Here is an 18,961-nt window from a genome sequence, read left to right as displayed (position 1 = left end):
GTTCATGAGTGTGAACTGAGATCTTCAAATCTTTGTGCTTCTACATCACTCTCATATTGTCACCTTGATGAACTGATACGTTACAGGGCGGCAGGACAGACTCCATCCCCTAATACACCTCCACCTCAGACCCATCCTGAGAAACTGAAGAGAGACCAAGAAGAAATGAGGTATCAGACATTTACAGTTTCAACACTCAGTTTCAGGAACACCTCATTCGTGGTGGTTGGAGGTCGGTAAGGTTTGTTGAGTTGTTGCCTGGATGGCTCAGTCAATAGAGCAAAAGGCTCTAATATTCAGGGTTTTGAAAGCCAAGATGGAGCACCAATCAAGACCAAAACAGAGAAAACAGTCTAAGTGAGTCTCACCTACACCAGTTTTTGGCTTTTGTGAAACTTACCTGCAGGAACAGTGAGTGCAGACAGCAACAGCACACACACACCTGTAACGGGAGGTCAGAGGTCACTAAAGGTCAGAGGTTGTCATGGGGACAGACAATGGTAGAATCACCTGTTCAAACAGGCCTGAAATTGAAGAACACACTGATCAGAGATCAAATGGTCACATGACCAAAGAAAATAATTCAGACTGCAGTGATTGGTTACTGTTCCCACAGATAAATAACCAACAGCACCCTCCAGTGGTGGAAACACAGATAATATAAAAGTGTATGATGTGGAGAAATGAAATGTTTCACAGACTTATGAGGAAAAATGATCAGATGTGAAGTAAGATGAGGAAGACTCACAGCAGAGGCAGACGCTCTCAAAAACTTCACTAAGCGTCCTTTAACTCTGCAAAACCACAACTTCAGAGAGACTGAGTATTCTTCCCAAATTCCTACATATAGAAACCAGAGATCAGTACACGAGGAGCTCTCCATTAACTTTAATGAAATAAGTCCAACAAAAGAAGAAACCTATTCACTGTGGATTATTCAACATTAACTATCTCGCTCTGCTAAGTCCTGGGTAGGAAATAATTTAAATGAGTGACATATTGATGTATTCTGCTCACTGTAACCTGGTTACAGCAAGATGAATATGTCAGTTTATATTAATCATACCCTCGAGTCATCCTGGAAGCACAGGCTGAGGAGGAGGAGTGGCAGCAATCTTCATCTCTAGATTATAAATCAACCAAAGACCCAGAAGCCAAAAAACCAACCCAAAAAACTGTTCCTTACTCCGAGTTTCTATCTGATTTCTCAGACTTTTTCTCTGATTACATACTCAGCTCAAAAATAATTAGGGTAAGTAATTTTAACACTTTACTGTGATGGAGGGACGTGCGTGTCCTGGCCATGTTCCCCAAGTTAGAGTGCTCTAAGGGAAACTGCTTCTGGGTCAGTGGCCAAACAGAAACGCGATTCAGATGAGCTCTATGAGAGGTAAACTAAAGCACCAGTTTACTGTGTTTTTGAACTATGTTCTCTTTTTACTTTAAGTGCTTGGTTCTCAAATTTTTCACCTTTTAGCTTCCTCCAAAGAAAATGGACTCCAGCCACACCCAGAGAAAGAAGAATCACAGAAACCAGACCTCCTAAGACTGGAAGAAGGGTGGTGGAGGGAGGAGAGGAGGCTGTTTTTGGTGTGAAGGTGAGGAAAAAATGATGAAGATGGTTTAGTAGATTTAATATCAGGTCAGCAGCGTAGTTCAGGTCTATAAACATGGCCGGGTCCTGACCTCTGACCCTCAGAAAGCTCTGTGGAGATGATCCAAACATGTCAGTAGAACAGGAGTAGAGACCTTCATCAGACTGCTGGACGTTTGTGATGACGAGCTCTGATTTAGGGTCAGATTCAACACGACTTCTATTAAAGAAGAAATAAGCTGAGACTGTGTCACCATTCCTCAGTCTGCAACGCAGAGTGACATCACTTCCTGTTGGCACAGGACGTGGAGGGCTCTCCAGGATCAGACCTTTATTGGATCAACAGACACAAACAGAATGATGCAGAGAGCTCATAAGTCTGTTATTGGGATCAAATGTATTTGTGTTCTCGTTGGAGTCTCACTGATTGGTTTCACTTCATCAACTCACCTGCAGAAACAGTCGGTGCAGACAGCAGCAGCACACACACACCTGCAACAGGAGGTCAGAGGTCACTGAGGGTCTCCGGTGACCATCAGTGGCTCTAATGGGAGCATCATATTCAAAATGAGCTTTATGTTTGATTAAATCAGAGCTGAAAGCAGCGACTGAGAGCAGAAAGTGAGCAGCAAAGAGTTTACTGAGCTCAGAGATCCTTTAAAGTTTAATAAGTGATTAAAATATTGATTTTTTGCCTTAATGAGTAAAGCATGAATGTGTTATTTCAAATGAATCAACACTCCTGAGTCATACTGTCAGAATCCTCTAAGCACATGCTGAAGAGGAGGAGTGGCAGCAATTTATGACCCAGATAGAGTCAGGATTCATTTGAAAGCTTGACTCAGAGCCTTGTACACCCCATCACAACTGGAAAACACAAAAAACAGTTCAATTTGTTCATATCTATTGTCATCTCGGCCCTTACTCTGAGTTTCTGATTTGCTTCTTTACTTTCCTGATTTAAAAAAAAAAATCTGATTTAGTTTCCCAGTGATACCAGGGGCTATGCTGTCTAGAGGTTTTTGGCCCTTGTAGGACCTCTCAAGGCAAACTGGTCCTGGATGAGTGGCCACACAAAGAGAGAAGTTCAGCTGATCCCAATGAGAGGTAAACAGAGGAACCAGACTGGACAGTCCCAGCTATTGGGGTTGGTGGGTGGAACACTGCACGTCACCTTTCTGGTGGGGACAAAGCCAGTGTGAGGTTGAACGATTTCGGTTTGATATAGTTGGACTTCCTTCCCTGTATCTTCAGACAGTGGAGTTGGTCCTGACGCTTGTTTGAGCAGAGTGGCCACCTTTTTTGGAGTCATTGACATTCATGTGGATGCTGAAAACGAGTCTCAGCAGTGCATTTAATTCATTATTTGCCTTTGTACAGGAATCTCACTTACCACAGTTTGAGCATGAAAAACTTAGGAAATGGAAATTTAACCAGTATTCTTCTTCCTGTCCTCAGAGTTCAAAGGGGTGTGGTAATTTTAATTTCGAGTAGGTTAAATTTTGAATGCATTCAAGAAATAGGGGATAAGGAGGGGAGGTTTGTGCTAGTAAAGGGGTATCTGGAGGGTATACTGACTACTCTTATAAATGTATATGCTCCCCCAGGATCAGAGTTAAAATGTTTTAAACAGGTCTTTGAAATGATTGTTGTAGAGGCACAAGGTCTTCTAATTTTGGGAGGATATTGGAACGCTCGTCTCAATCCATCTTTAGACTCATCAAACCCACACGCCCCGGGATTAAATAAAATAACCAGAAATATTACATTAATTTAAAGGATTTAGGGCTTATAGAGAGAGTTAAACCCCATAAAAAAGGACTATACCTTTCTCTCTCACCCACATTCATTTTATGCTAGATTGGACTATTTCTTTAAGTTTCAAAAAGACTTTAACGGTGTGGTCAGTTGCAGGATAGGAGTGATGGATTTATCAGATCATGCCCCACTGTATCTGGAAGTAGTGCTAGGAAACGAAAGAACAGACATCTTGGAGATTAAATACAAGTATTCTATGTCCATTGAAAGAGCAAATTAGCCAAGATATAATAGATTATGTAGCTGAAAATGATAATGAAGAAGTTTCTCCGAGTGTTTTATGGGATGCCCTAAAAGCGGTCATACGAGGGAAACTTAAAGGCTACAGCACCAACTTAAAAAAGAAGAGAAATGAGCACTTAAGAAAACTCCAGGCGCAATTACAATATCTTGAAGATGCCCATAAAATAAGCGCAGATATAAATTTGAATTTAGAAATGAAAAAGAAGAAAAATGAAATTAATGAAATTTTTTCATGTGAAATACAAAAAAATATGTCTTTTTAACAACAAAGATACTATGAGGTAGGAGGCAAATCCGCAAAACTATTGGCCTATAAATTAAAAAAACAACAATTAGAAAATATAATTCACAAAATAAAGGATCCTCAAACAAACAACATCCTGTACAAATTGGAAGACATTCAGCTGCTTTTCTAAAATTCTACAAAGAACTATACACACAACCTAGAGTGGATGATAAAGGTATGATATCCTTCCTGGACTCACTTTGCTCACCAAAGCTGACTGAAAACCAAAATATAACCTTAATCAAGGACATTTCCAAAATTAAAATTAAAAAGCTATCTCAAAATTAAAACCCAATAAATCTCCAGGCCCGGACGGATTTCCATCAGATTGGTATAAGGAAATGAAAGAGTTATTGATCCCTTTGATGAAAACAATGTTCAATTATATCTTAAAGACGGGAGTAATTCCCCCATCTTGGAATGAGGCATCTATTTCCTTAATAGCTAAAGAAGGAAAGGACAGGCTTGACTGTGGAAATTACTGCCTCTTAACCAGGATTATAAGATATTTACACATTCTTGCCAAAAGAATTGAAAATATTCTTGTTCAGATAATTAGCTTGGATCAGACTGGTTTCATTAAGCAGAGACAAACGCAAGATAATGTTCACCGAACACTACATGTTATTGATTATGTAGTTAAAATAAAATTCAGATGGTCCTCATGAGCTTAGATGCTGAAAAGGCTTTTGATCGGGTTAATTGGGAATTTCTATACAAAGTTATGGCCAAGTTTGGATTTCATCAATCGTTTATCAGGATCATTCAAGCATTATATAAATCACCAAGGGCAAGAATCAAAGTCAACGGGGCGCTTTCTAATGTTTTCGATCTACAGAGAGGGACACGCCAGGGTTATTTAGTCCTCAACTCTTTGCCCTTTTTATAGCGGCCCTGAGTCAAAGTGTTATACAAAGCATTGATATTACCGGAGTCAGGATCATGGGTCGAGAACATGAGATTTCCTTGTTTGCTGATGATATTTTGATTTACTTGACAAACCCAATTATTACTTTCCCCAAGCTGTTATCACTTCTGGAGACCTTTAGCTCACTATCAGGTTATAAACTAAATATATCGAAGACTCAGATATTAACTTTTAATTATAAGCTAAATCAGGAAATTAAGTCTAAAGTTAACTTGAATTGGGAGTTGGAGCAAATTAAGTATCTTGGAGTAAATATCACTAAAGATCTCTCTAAAATATATCATGCAAATTTTAAACCTTTGTGTTATAAAATAAATGAGGATATTAAAAGATGGAACTTGATACCAATTTTAAATTTCGAGTCACGTATTGATACAGTCAAAATGAACGTCTTGCCTAGGATGCTTTATCTGTTCCTAACACTCCAGTTAAAATAACTGATAAACAATTTCAGGAGTGGGACAAAATAATTTCCAGGTTCATATGGCAGGAAAAAGACCACGGATTAAGTACCAAACTATCCAGCTGGCTAAAGATAAAGGGGGGTTGGGGTTCCCATGTTTGAAAGATTATTATGTTTCAGCTCAACTGAGGATCCTGGCGTGTTGGTGCAAGACTACCAAGCAAGATGGGAAGAAATAGAAACAGCTGCCTCAAGAGATTTTCCAATTCAGGCAAGCTTAGGGGACGTGACACTTATTAAAAAACAAATTAATCAAGGAAACCAGTGGATCAACTTGCCTTTAAATCTCTGGTTACGATTTCTTAATAAGAATGATTGGAATGAAGAGGCCAGGATCTTAAGATGATGCACTTATGATCTTGATTTTTTACCCAATAAGTTAGACGTGAGATATAAAAAATGGGCAGGGCAAGGCTTAATGGTATACTGTCTGTTTTATGATAAGGGAACTCTTAGGGACTTCCAATCAGTAAAAGATCAATACCAGCTAAGCAATAAGGATTTTTTCAGGTTTCTTCAAATCAGGCATCATCTACATAACTTTATACCTAAGAGAACAGATCTTTTCTCTCTTCCTGTTTTGAATATATTTGTAAAGGCTTACCATGCAGATCCTGGCCTCAAGGTGATTTCTAGACTGCACAAGGGTTTAGAGGAGGTTAAGAAGTTGAATACTATCTACATTAAACAAAGTTGGGAAAGGGAAACAAATATGGTAATTTCAAATGACACCTGGTATCAGCAGTGTGCCTTTAAGTGGAGAATTTCTAGTTCTAATAGATGGAGATGTTTTGGTTGGAAGAGTCTCTATAGGTTTTTATTACACCTGCACAAAGTAAACATTATTCTAATCACTCCAGCTGCTGGAGAAACTGAGCAGGAATAAAACACTTCCACTTGTTTTGGTCTTGTCCATTGATCAACACTTTTTGGGTATCGATTCACTCGGAGTTACAGACCATTTTTAGTCTGCAACTCCCCTTTAAATGGGATGATCTTTTGTTTGGATATTTATACTCAGTAACTATAGATAAAAAGTCCAAGCTGTTATATGGTATTCTGAGTCTGGCTGCCCCAAAGACTTTTACTAAGAAATGGCTAAGTGTGAAAATCCCATCACTAAATGACTGAAACGAGACTGTTTATGTTGTTTAAAATGGAAAGAATTACTTTCTCTAACAGATTTCAATATGATACATTTATTGAGATTTGGGATAAATGGAAACATTATATTTTGAATCTTTGTAATTCGGTACGCCATATTTTTGAACTGCTATATGTGTATATATGTGTATATGTGTATGTGTGTATATGTGTGTATACATGTATATTAACTAGATGGTACACCCGCTTGTTTATTTTTGATTTCTTGTTTGTTTTGTTCTTATAGGTTGTTTTATGTTACGTTCCTTATTTAAAAAATCTTCTTTGTTTCTGTGAAATTCTAAATAAAAGAAATAAATATTGTTTTTTCCCGACCCTGAAAGTTTGTGATGAGCCAGTTTCAAAGGTTTCTAAACAAACAGAAATATAAAAACTGTTTCACTGAAGCCAAACTCCACATGTCCACCAGAGCTCTGTGACTGCACACAGCCAACACACACAGCAGGATGTTCACTCCAATCATGTCACTAATGCTGCTGTTAAAATACATCAACATGTAATTAACACAGCACTAATAATCTATGAATGAACTGTATGGAGCAGTTATTGTTTAATATGACATTAAACCTGCAGTGATAACCACAGCAGCACTTCCTGTTTGATTCATGTACAAACACAGTGACAGACAGCTGCTTTGTCCCTGCAGTCTCTGCTTTTCTCTGGAATATTGTCCTCATGTCCAGGGATGCTGCAGTCTCTGCACGATGATCAGGTGTAGACCACCTGAGGGCTGAGTGGGATCACATGACGTGGATCAAAGCTTTGCCCACTTCTCTGTGTGAAACTGGAACATGTGATGTTACATGTGTGTCATTATGAGACCAGCCTGGATCCATCTGATGCTCTCTCTGACTCTCCTCTGTCTGCTCCTCCAGGATGTACAAAGAGTCTGACTGGAGCACAGAGTAAAAACACAGATGCCGCTGTTGTTAAACCAGCTGATGGATGAAGAGCAGACCCTGCTTTTGCTTTTCAACAAACAGCAGAGAAGAATATTATGATCATGCATGTACTTTTTATCTATATCAGTGTGACGTGAACTGTAATGTGAATGTAATGTAATCATGCTGCATTAGAACTCAGTAATTGTATATATTTATTTATTTATTTTAAATAGCAAAGTCCTTATTGTAGTGTATAATCTATAAAGAAACAAGATTCTGACATTCTGACTTTATTTTTACTTTTTATTTGATTTATTTTATTTTGAAGTATCTAAGTGTTGAATTGTGACGTGTAATCTAGAAAGAAACAAGATACTGTGACAGAAAATGTCAAGTTTCATCCTTTCACTGTGTTAAACTGCAACCTGATATCACAGCAAAGGTGAAATGGGTGAATGGAGGTGTTCATGGTATCGGGGGTAAGGTAAGGCCACTTTTGGCCACGAACAAGCTGAAAGGGTCGTGATTTTGAACAAACCCAGAGGGTTAAATATTTAAATCTGTAATTATTCAAATTTGTCATTAATTAATGAAAATTGGAAATAAATAATGAAATTAATGAAACATTTAAATAAAGAAATTATTGGTGTATTTCTTTAATTCATGTTGGCACTCCCGACCCTCCATAAATGTGGCTGCAGCAGCTGCTCCATCATAAACACTCCTGGCTGTGGGACAGTGGGAGGAGAAGTCAGTTTACAACAAATATGAACAACTGTGAGCTGATGTGGAGCAGTCCAGTGGAAGAGTTTGAAGAAGAAGTTAAAGACCAGTGAAGTCTTTACCAGCAGTGAAAATCATCATCTGCAGCTTAAACACTAACAGGCTCCGCAGCTCCGAAGGCATGCTCAGTGGTGACATCATCATACTCTCTGTCCAATCCCTGATCTCCTCCATCACGCTGGGTCATCTCCATGGAGACGGCTGGTTTGTTCTTCCTGCTCCAGCAGATGGAGAGCAGCAGACCGGTGGAGATGCAGTACGGACAGAAGACCACTAGATGGCAGAAGAGTCTGAGCTCAGAGGGAGGAGGAGCTGAAGGACGAGGAAGCAGAGAGGAGGAGTCAGGAGTATAAAATCTTCTGCTTCTAAACTTTTCTTTTGTTTCAGTGCACACACAGCTGGACACAATTTGTCACACACTTTGAATTGTACGTCATTGTTGCTGCAGAGTAGTTTGTGTTTAACAGACACTGTAATCACACATGAATTATTTCATGCTTACACAGTAATAACCTGTTATCTACGTGCAGCTCTGACCTTTGACCCTAAGTTTCCAAGTCAGATGATCCAAACTTGTGGATGTGGGGGTTCCACTGTTACTGTGGACCATCAGAGTTTTAGATCAGAGAAAAAAGAAACTCCCATCATGGATCAGGTCTCAGCAGGAGAGGAACCTGAGTGCAGTAGATACTACTGTGACTGCTGCAGATATCAGTGTGTATTGATCAGCTGAAGAGAGCACAGTGGTGCAGTGGTCAGCACTGTCCCCTCACAGCAAGGAGGTTGATTTTAGCCCCAGCTGGGTGATTTCTGTCTGGTATGTTCTAGAGATGGACTGATCCGATATTACGTATCAGTGTCGGTCCGATACTGATCTAAATTACTGGATCGGATTTCGGAGAGAAATAAAAAATGTGATCCGATCCATGAAATATCACAACAGCACCTCAGAAAAGTCGCGACATGGAGTAACTCAGATCATGACCTTAGCATGGAGCAGTATGCATCACGTGATAGAGCGGCTGTGGCGTGCCAGACCTTAGCACAGGGGTCCCCAATCTCAGTCCAGCTCTGTGCATTCAATCATCATCATCATCATCGTTTCTTTATATAGCACTTTAAAAACACACAAGGCTGACCAAAGTGCTGAACAATAGAAACATAATAGATACCATAAGAATAATAAATACAATAAAATAATAAACATAGCGAAAACAATAAAATACAAGTCAGTCAACCACTGAGTCAAAAACAAGCGAATAAAAATGTGTTTTCAATCTGGATTTAAAAACCATCACTGATGTCGATTGCCTAATGTGAAGAGGAAGATTATTCCAAAGCTTAGGAGCCACAATAGAGAACGCTCGGTCTCCTCTCAGTTTCAGCCGTGATTTGGGGACTGAGAGCAACAGCTGCTCAGCTGACCGGAGCGAATGAGTGGGGACATAGGGCTTCAGCAAATCAGACATATATGCAGGTGCCAGACCATTTAAAGATTTAAAAACCAATAAAAGAACTTTAAAATGAATCCTAAATTCAATTGGAAGCCAGTGCAGGGAGGCCAGGACCGGAGTAATGTGCTCAAATTTCCTTCTACCAGATAAAAACCGTGCCGCAGCTACTGTACTAGTTGCAGGCGTGTCAGAGTGCCCGGTCCAACCCCTATTAGAAGGGAGTTGCAATAATCCAGGCGTGAGGTTATAAAAGCGTGGATAACAGTCTCCAAGTCACGCCTTGAAAGAAAAGGTTTAACCTTCGACAGACGCCTGAGTTGATAGAATGACGATTTCACCACCCCATTCACGTGGCCATCAAAGGTAAGTGCAGAGTCGATTTTTAACCCAAGATTGGTAATCGAGCTCTTCAGGTGAGGGGTCAGAGCAGCAAGGTCAACATCAGACATATCAGAGGAACGATTCAGGTCGAACAGAATTGCTTCCGTTTTACGTTCATTAAATTTTAAAAGGTTTTGAGCCATCCATGACTTAACATCACTAAGGCAATCAAGTAAGAGTCTAATTGGGGAGCTATCAGAATGACTGAAAGGAAAATAAAGCTGACAATCATCAGCATATAAATGAAATTAAACTTCGTGTTTACGAAAGATCGCACCCAGTGGCAGGAGATACAATGAAAACAGTAATGGCCCAAGGTGGTAAACACTGTGCAGTGCTGACAGCTGACAAGATGGTAGAAAGAAAAAGAAAGCCTCCTGATTAAGGAGCAGAGTGTGGTAACAATATTTTTAAGTGCAGCAGTAATGAAGGAGGACTCTGTCTGTGGCTCTTCCTCCAGAGGACTTTTCTCCCTCCTCCTTCATTTATTAGTGTTTGTTCTTCATCCTCTACTCACCTGCAGGAACAGCCAGAGCAGACAGCAGCAGCACACACACACCTGCAACAGGACAGAGGTCACTAAAGGTCACCAAAGGTCAGAGATCATGATGAGGACAGACAGGTGTAGGAACATCAGCTCACCTGCAGCAGTCAGCAGAAACAGGCCTGAAACTGAAGAACACACTGATCAGCGATCAAATGGTCACATGACCAAAGAGAAGCATTCAGACTGCAGTGATTGGTTACTGTTCCCACACATCAATAACCCACAGCGCCCTCCAGTGGTGGAAACACAGATAATACATGTGGAGAAACATGAAGGAGACTCACAGCAGAGGCAGACGCTCCGTCTCAGACAGCCGTCACCTCCACAGCTCCACAGGTCTGCTCCCCCACCTCCTACATCACACACAGAAACATCAGCACAGGAGGAGTAATGGAGCACATCAAACCCATGTGATGGTTCGTGCTGACAGCGTGATGGTGTTTGTTAGACAGTAGGAAGTGCTGTGAACTTGTTGTTCCTGCAGACACATGAGTGGAAGGAAACCTGGGACCAGCTGAATGTGTGATGTGTAAACACAACTCCTCTGTTTTCAAACGCACAAACATTATTGTTCCAACTCATCCTGCAGCAGGTTTTAAAAGAGTTGATGGGAGCGCGGCTGCTCTCGTCAGCTTTAAGGGATAAAGGAACAAGACTTTTACTTCTGTGCAGGTTTATCACCTTTGAGTTTACTGCAGAGGAACAGAACTCCACCCAGAACCAGAACCAGGAGAAGCCCAGAGACCAGACCTGCTACAACTGGGACCACGAGAGAGGAAGGATGAGGAGGAGGAGGAGGACAGGGAGGACACGTAAGAGCAGTTTCTACAGGAGGAGCAAAGTTTGTGGAGGTGCTTGGAGGAGGAGGACAGTGAGGAGGAGGAGGATGGATGATTTTGGGAGGATCTGCAGGAGAGATGATGAAGATGGTTCAGTCAGTTTATTATCAGGTCACAATGTTACATCAGCTTTTAAACAGGAAGTGATGTCAGTGTTCTGACCTCTGACCCTCAGAGAGCTCTGAGGAGACTTTCCACTCTCATCAGTAGAACATGAGTAGAGACCTTCATCAGCCTGCGTGATGTTAGTGATGATGTGCTCTGGTTTAGGACCAACAGAACTTCCTTTGATGAAGAAATAAGCTTTGACTGTGGCACCATTCCTCTGTCTGCAGCGCAGAATGACATCACTTCCTGTCCTCACAGGAAGTGCAGGGATCTCCAGGATGACACCTTCATCAGACCAGCAGAGACAAACAGAGTTAATGAGAGCAGAGTCACACAGAGACAGAGACACAGCTGGAACATCTCACCTGTAGTGTCTGATTGGACACTGAAGGAGACTCTGTCACTCTGCTGTCCAGAGGAGTCCTCACACCAGAAGGTTTCACTGAGAGCAGAAAGATCCACAACACAGTAGGAACCAAGAAGCCCCCCAAAGCCTGGAGCTGCTCCACAGTCCTCAGTGAGTCCTCCTCTGGTCCTCTTCACTGTCCATCCATCAGCTGTCTGTCCATCATCAACACAACTCAGATCCACTAAAGATCCTCTGAAGAACTGCTGAAGGTTTGGACCGACAGACAAAGACACTGGAGGACACACACACACACACACACACACACACACACACACACACACACACACACACACACACACACAGACACACACACACAGACACACACAGAGTAAATGTATTTGTGTTCTTGTTGGAGTCTCACTGATTGTTTTCACATCATCAACTCACCTGCAGAAACAGTCGGTGCAGACAGCAGCAGCACACACACACCTGCAACAGGAGGTCAGAGGTCACTAAAGGTCAGAGGTCACAAACAGGCAGACCACAGTCTGGACCCAGACCCTGTCAGATCCAAACCAACAACCAAATCAGATTTTCCAACCTGCAGTCAGCTGATGTGACTAACGTGGACCTGAAGCTTGTAAGAGGTGACCTTCCACCACTGAGACGAGTTTCTCAGCTTTGACTCTGAGCATCGTCACCATGTTTGGCTCCACACACTAAAGCAGTTTCTCCACAGTCAACATAATCACAGCTAAATATGGTTCCCAGCTCATCAGTGAGCTTCTCCACATGTGTGTGAGGCTCTGAGTCAGCCAGGGTTAAAATCCTGGCAGCACAAGCTGGAGCTCAGTTTACTCACAGAGCAGAAACGTGCAAAAGCACAGGAGAGTGGAAACTGTGGTTGAGATGTGTTACCAGTAAAACTGAGACACAGTCAGTGTGTGAAACAGAAAAGAGGAAATTCAAGTTCTTTCTCTTTTATTTATCTCCCTTTGAACATGCATCACATTGTATTATGTTAAAATGGAGCATTATGCACATGAACAGTCTTACATATGTGTTTACTTCTATGTTGCATCTACATATCTGTATCTGTGTGTTTATGTTTGATCCTCTGGACTTTAGCTTCAAGACGTTGTCTCTGACACGACCTCTTTAAACTATACTTTAATATACCTGGTTTACATGATCATTACACACACACACACACACACACACACACACACACACACACACAGTTACCAAGACTACGTGAAGTACCCTCAGCAGATCTACTAGATGATGTGAATGCAGGACCACACCTACTGCAACCAGCTCATCTACACCACAGCAGGAGAGATCAGTGAGATGCTACAAGCAGCAGTGGCCTCCATGGAGAAGGAGACTAGAGGCCAAGGTCAAAGTATCACGGAGGGAGGCTGAAGTGGTCTTGAGCAGCAGTTCTCCAGGGTTTATGATCAGCATTCAAGTTTTTTGGACATATTTGGTTGTTTTCTCACTGGTTTCCAGTCGAGTGGAAGTCAGCAGGAAGTCACATGTAGTTAAGATTAGCATCATATTCAGAACAGGGTGCTCTCTGTGGCCTGTGCTGAGCTCTTTAAGGTGGATGGAAGAGTCAGCACTGAAAATCCACCCACGAACAGACCTGTACCTACCCCCATCACTCCCACAGATGGTTTTAAAGGGGAGTGAAAAGAGGCAGCAGTAATACAGAGATGCTATTTCCTGAGGAGTTTGTACTTTTTCACATATTTTTTCATGTATTTACATTAATATTCCTATTTTTCCTTAAAGGAAATCACCTCCAGGAAGGCTGTAGTCTTGTCTGTGAAACGGTGACATTTGTTCTAAAGACCAATCACATACATAACAGTGGCACAGTCAGGCTGCCACACTGAATGTAGTCAAAGGGATGTTTTTTAATGAAACTAGTTTATGGTTTAATCACCAGGCGTTGTGTTTTATACACCATAACATATGAACTGCATCTTCTTAACCTCTGTATTTATTTTAATTCTTTGTGGCAGCTTTTCACATGACATCAAACTCTTACACGTCTAGAAAAGGAGCTGTTGGACAGAAAGACATCAGCTGAGTGGGAAGTATTTTGGTTACAGTTTACTTACCTCAATATATTAGTAGCTGTCACATTTATATTAATCAGGCTGAACATTAATCATACTTTAGATCAAACTGTTTTACTTGCTGTTTCCTTTATGCTTTGGTTTCCTGTCTTCTGTTATTAGACCTGAGATGTGACTGCTCTGTGCTGTTGCTGATGACTCCAGTTAATCCTACAAGACATGCTGTGTAAGTAACAAACAACAACAGTTTGGTCTGCATTTATTCAAAGATCACATCCCACAGACTTAGTTTAGAGGGTCCACACTGTCTGCACTGTATATAGTGAAGTCTGCAAGTTTTTGAACAGTGAAATTTGTTTTGTCGCCAAATTATTCTGCAGATCATCAGAATAAGTTATTGGCCATGTTTGCAGAGCCCTTTTAAAAATATGCTTTCATGACATTATCGTGTTTGAGGGGATAGGTTAATTGGACAATCCAAATTGTCACTAGGTGTGAATGTGTGAGTGAATGTGAGCGTGAATGGTTGTCTGTCCCTGTGTGTTGGCCCTGCGACAGACTGGCGACCTGTCCAGGGTGTACCCCGCCTCTCGCCCTATGACAGCTGGGATAGGCTCCAGCGCCCCCCGTGACCCTGGAAAGGATAAGCGGAAGCGAATGGATGGATGGACATTATCGTGTGTCGGGTGGTGGTGACCACCAACACACAGGTGACATTCACTGATAGCAGTGAATGTCACCTCTCTGGTGGGGGTGGAGCCTGAGATTGAGTCTAAACTGAGGTCTGTTCAATAGCAAATGCTGGAAAACATGTTTTAATAAAGTAAATAAGTTCTTGTTCTAAAGAATCTGATTGTTTGCTTGCAGGACACCAGCAGAGATGAGTCCTCCATCACAGATGGTTGGTCAGTGACCTGCAGGTCGAAGGTCATTGCATCTCCAGCCCACATCCACTGCCACTGTACTGAAGGTAAGTTAAAGACTTTCTGCTGCACTTACATTTGGATCAGCTCGATCCATGACAGTCATTCAGGCAGTGATGCCTGGACTGGAAACAAGCATCCTTAAAATATTACAACACACCAGCTCCTGTGTTTGGATGTAAAACAAATGTGTTGTTTGATCTGGAGACTGAACAATAAATACATTTTATTTTGATTATAGAAGTAATGTAACTACAAATAAACCTAATAAACTAATAATAATAAACTAATAATAAGAATAATTAAATCTGAGACGTTGTTTCATTGTAAGATTATAACAATGATGACAGTATAACTGTTGTTGTTCAGCAGAACAGTGTCCAGGATGTTGGCTGTTGTTTTACATTTCAAAAAAAAAGTTGGGCTGATTTAAACACCATTACAAGAAGTGTTGTTAATTATTCTCTTTGAATCACATTTGCATACAGTGTTATATTAATATAAGTTACTACAAGTTGTTCTTTAATGTAGCAGAACTTGACATGTTTGTCAGTGGGTGAACAATCAGTGTTACACAATCATCAAGTTATTCTTAGAACTGTACACTTAATGAATAAGTTGTCCTAATATAATCATCTTAAGCTTTACTCTGTTTTTTTTGAGGCAACAAGTTTTATTAGCTGTTTTTTAGTTCTGGGAGCTAATTAGATTTCACAGTGTGGATTTAGTGTCTGTGTCTCTGTCCTGCATCACAGTTTCCCACATTCCCGGCTGTGTGTAGCAGAGGTTCCATTCAGTTTAATGCTGATGAATAAATGAGCAGCAGCTCTGAGTTTGACTCACCGAGGAGCAGAGAGACACACGGAGTCTTCATCGTGTCTGGATGACGACTGAACATCAGTCTGAGCAGCAGCGAGACGCCTTCAGCTTCATCACTTCCCCTTTAACAAGTTTAACACATGAAGTGTTTCACTGGAAGAGCTCCATGTCGCCACACTGTGTGGTTGGTGAGGGCGGGGCTTACTTTACTGCGCCGCAGCCTGTAGTTATCATGTACCAAGCTAAAGTTCATCATTGTCCCAGCATACACACACTCAGGAAAAGGACAAAGCCCACCATCAGAACCATGAACACCTTATCTGAGGAAGCTCTGGCTCAGCTGCAGGACTGTTTTGCGCTCACAGAGTGTCTCTGAACAGGACGACCTAGAGACTCACACAACCGCAGTGCTGGGTTACATCAAACACTGCATGGACACTGTCAGCACAGAAAAGCGCGACAAACCGTAAACCCTGGATGACAAGTAAGGTTCAGGCATGTTAAAGGCAACTCTACATACAAATCTGGGGACCAGGACATGTACAGCAGAGCAAGAGCAGACCTTAAAAAAGGCGTCAGAGCAGCAAAACTGGACATTTCAAACAAGTTATCAGATCTCCTCTCTGATAACGACTCCAGGAAGGTATGGGAGGGCCTGAAACACATCACCAACTACAAAGGCAACGGGACAAATACAGATAACATGGACATCTCATTAGCAGAGGAACTTCCACTTCGAGAGAACTGCAGACACCCCCACCATGCACACTCCCACAGCCTCGTGTGAGCACAGCAAACACACATTTAGCCTCCAAGAACAGCAGGTTCACTGTGTTCAGAGCAATAAACTGCCTCCCATAGGAGCTCAGTTTGAGTGGAGTTCTGTTTTTTCTCCTCTTGTACCTGATGTGGGTAATTTCCTTTGTTTTTCCTACCATTCCACCTCTCTGACCTGTCTTCACTATGTGAATGTTTGTGCTGTGTATGTGTGGTCGGTAGGGGTCCAGTTTCACTGCAAGTAACTGTACGTGTAACATGCAACATGTAAACTTTGCATGTGACAATAAAGATTGACTTTACCACAGGGGTGTGTGCTGAGTCCTCTCCCATACACCATCTACACCAGTGACTGCACCCCCATGCATCATCAACATCATCATCACATCTGTCAGCAGGTGTTTCCACTTCCCTTTATTTAAGTCCTCTGTTTTGTTCAGTGTCAGCTCGTCTGTTCTCCTCCTACCACGTCACGTCAGGACTTTCACGATGCTCAGGTTATATTCATGTTCATGTTCTTCAGAGTTTTTCTCACACACCTGTGCAGAGTTGTGTTCATGTCACTGTTTAATAGTCAGTCATTCCAGTTTAGGCTTTAATTTAGTTTTGTTCCCGTTGACTTTGTGTCATCAGCCACAATTAAAGGCTGGCTTTGTGTTTAAAACTTCAGCTGCTCTCTCTAGTGTCTGTTTGTGGGTCCATCCCACTGTTACCCGCCATGACAGAGGTTTAGTTAAAGCTTTATAGACACTGTGTGTGGAGCCCCTAATGTGGGATCTGTACATGTGATCAGCAGTATATTCTCCACACTACAGTGGAGACTGTCTGCTGAGAAAATGTTTTTTTACAAACACAGTTTCTCTCATGTTTCACATACAGATAAATCATTGATGACATACCTCCAAATTTCTTTGTCCATTAAATATAAAAAGAAAACACCAGCTGGCACAAACTTGTCACTTATAATTAATTTAAAAAATGCAAAATAAATAAATGATTAAATCAATATGTGAGGAGTCTAATAAGTCACCCTGATCTGTGACTGAAATTGCTGTTTTATCCGAGTGACTCTGAACTAAACAGGAGGCTCAGTTATGATGTCACATGAAAAAATGATTTGCAGTGGTAAGAAGATGAAAACAGGAACAAAAGAGAAAAGGAGGACGTGCCACAACAAAAATAGATGATTACTGAGGAAGGAAACAGCACAGAGCTGAGTGACAGCGCTACTTAGATGTTCTTTTAGATTATTGTAGGGTCGGCTTTAACTGTTGTTGTGATTTGCTGCTGTATAAATTGAATTAAATTGAATCGTTGCCTCTAAACCCAGACAGTCTGCTGGAGCAGACATTTTCCTCATGTTAGGGTACCTGGGTCGTTGACCCAGTGGTTTCAGTTTTGAACCTTTTTATTGGTGTTCTTATCTTAGTTTGTTTTTGTGAAGGTTTTGGTTTCTGTTTTGCATTTCTAATTTGTCCCCAGTTCTTCTTGATGTTTGATTATGTAGTTCTCAGGTTTGGGTTTCTCCCTCTATTCTGTGTCCAGTCAGTGTGTGTCTGCCCTGTTCCCACGTCTCTGTTACAGTGCCTGCTTGTGAGTCTGTGTCTATAAGTTCAGTCTGTTTCCTGTTTTATTTTGAAGGTCCATGTCTTATGTTAATATATCTGATTTTGCTTCCTCTGTTTCGTTAGGCCTGATCTGCCCCAGCTGTGTTTCCCTCCTGTTACTCGTTCCCTGATTGCTCCTCTGTGTATTTAAGCCCTGTGTTTCTCTGTGTCCGTGTCGCCATCTGCTCTCATCTTGCTGTGTGTTCTGTCTGTGTGAGCTTATTTTGTAGTTCTAGTTTTGTTACCCCTTGAGTTCACATTTCGTTTCTCTGAGTCTGCATTTTGGGTCCACCATTCCTGCCTGTACACAGCCCTCACATGACAGGCTGAGAATATATAAATTGTAGTTGTTGTGGAAAATCTGGACCCAAAACAGCATTTATTAAACACAAAATAAACCTTTATTTTCAGAGATAGTAAATCCAGATGGCTGAAGAAGGAAGGGTTAAAACAGGTAATACTTGAGGCAAACACTTACGTAGTTAAACAGTCCGAGTACAACAAGAATTAAAGAAAACTGAGGCTTAACTGCACATAATCGAGTCAGGAAAAGACACACAGTTTGGAAAAACAAGGTACAGGAAAACAGGATATCAAAATAAGACAGGAAACATCAAATATCAAACAGGAAACTGGGTACAAAACCCAGGATCATGACACTAATGCAGATATCTTCATTCTTGATTCAAATCTCATCTCAAATCTCAAATAATCTCTTCATAAAAAAACAAGTGTTCTGACTTGTCTGATATCATTAAGAACCACAGCTCTATTGCTAGCTTTAACGACAGACTTGTAAACATTAATGTCTGTTCATTCTTGTTTGGTGCTTGTGTGACCTCTGTGTAGCGTCTTCTCTGGTCTGCATTCACAACAAAAAGGCAACAAGTTAGAATGCTTTTGTTTA

At 41.2% G+C, this 18,961-nt stretch overlaps 1 protein-coding gene across 1 annotated transcript; it reads right to left on the bottom strand.

The window, feature by feature from the left end:
• Positions 1 to 7,709: 7,709 nt before the first annotated feature.
• On the bottom strand, positions 7,710 to 16,832 carry LOC109202496 (uncharacterized). Its single transcript, XM_025905730.1, has 10 exons — positions 16,751 to 16,832; positions 15,695 to 15,792; positions 12,289 to 12,330; positions 11,858 to 12,133; positions 11,547 to 11,777; positions 11,227 to 11,451; positions 10,830 to 10,898; positions 10,641 to 10,670; positions 10,516 to 10,557; positions 7,710 to 8,475 (listed from the first exon to the last, which is right to left on the bottom strand). The coding sequence occupies exons 1-10, from the start codon at positions 16,828 to 16,830 to the stop codon at positions 8,252 to 8,254; spliced, it is 1,317 nt and encodes a 438-aa protein (XP_025761515.1). The 5' UTR covers positions 16,831 to 16,832; the 3' UTR covers positions 7,710 to 8,251.
• Positions 16,833 to 18,961: the final 2,129 nt, after the last annotated feature.

The sequence above is a fragment of the Oreochromis niloticus genome, linkage group LG3, assembly GCF_001858045.2.
Source record: "Oreochromis niloticus isolate F11D_XX linkage group LG3, O_niloticus_UMD_NMBU, whole genome shotgun sequence".
In the NCBI taxonomy this organism is placed as follows: domain Eukaryota; kingdom Metazoa; phylum Chordata; class Actinopteri; order Cichliformes; family Cichlidae; genus Oreochromis; species Oreochromis niloticus.
Note: the sequence above shows the minus strand (reverse complement) of the source record. Positions and strands in the feature narration are given on the sequence as shown.

What these genes read in the sequence shown, in the direction of transcription:
- LOC109202496 (XM_025905730.1), bottom strand. Translation starts at nt 16,830, where the DNA reads ATGATGATGTTGATGATGCATGGGGGTGCAGTCACTGGTGTAGATGGT. An exon ending in GTGTGTCTCTCTGCTCCTCG is followed by an intron (nt 12,331 to 15,694) that starts GTGAGTCAAACT and finishes CTCCTGTTGCAG; the next exon opens with GTGTGTGTGTGCTGCTGCTG. An exon ending in TGCACCGACTGTTTCTGCAG is followed by an intron (nt 12,134 to 12,288) that starts GTGAGTTGATGA and finishes TGTGTCCTCCAG; the next exon opens with TGTCTTTGTCTGTCGGTCCA.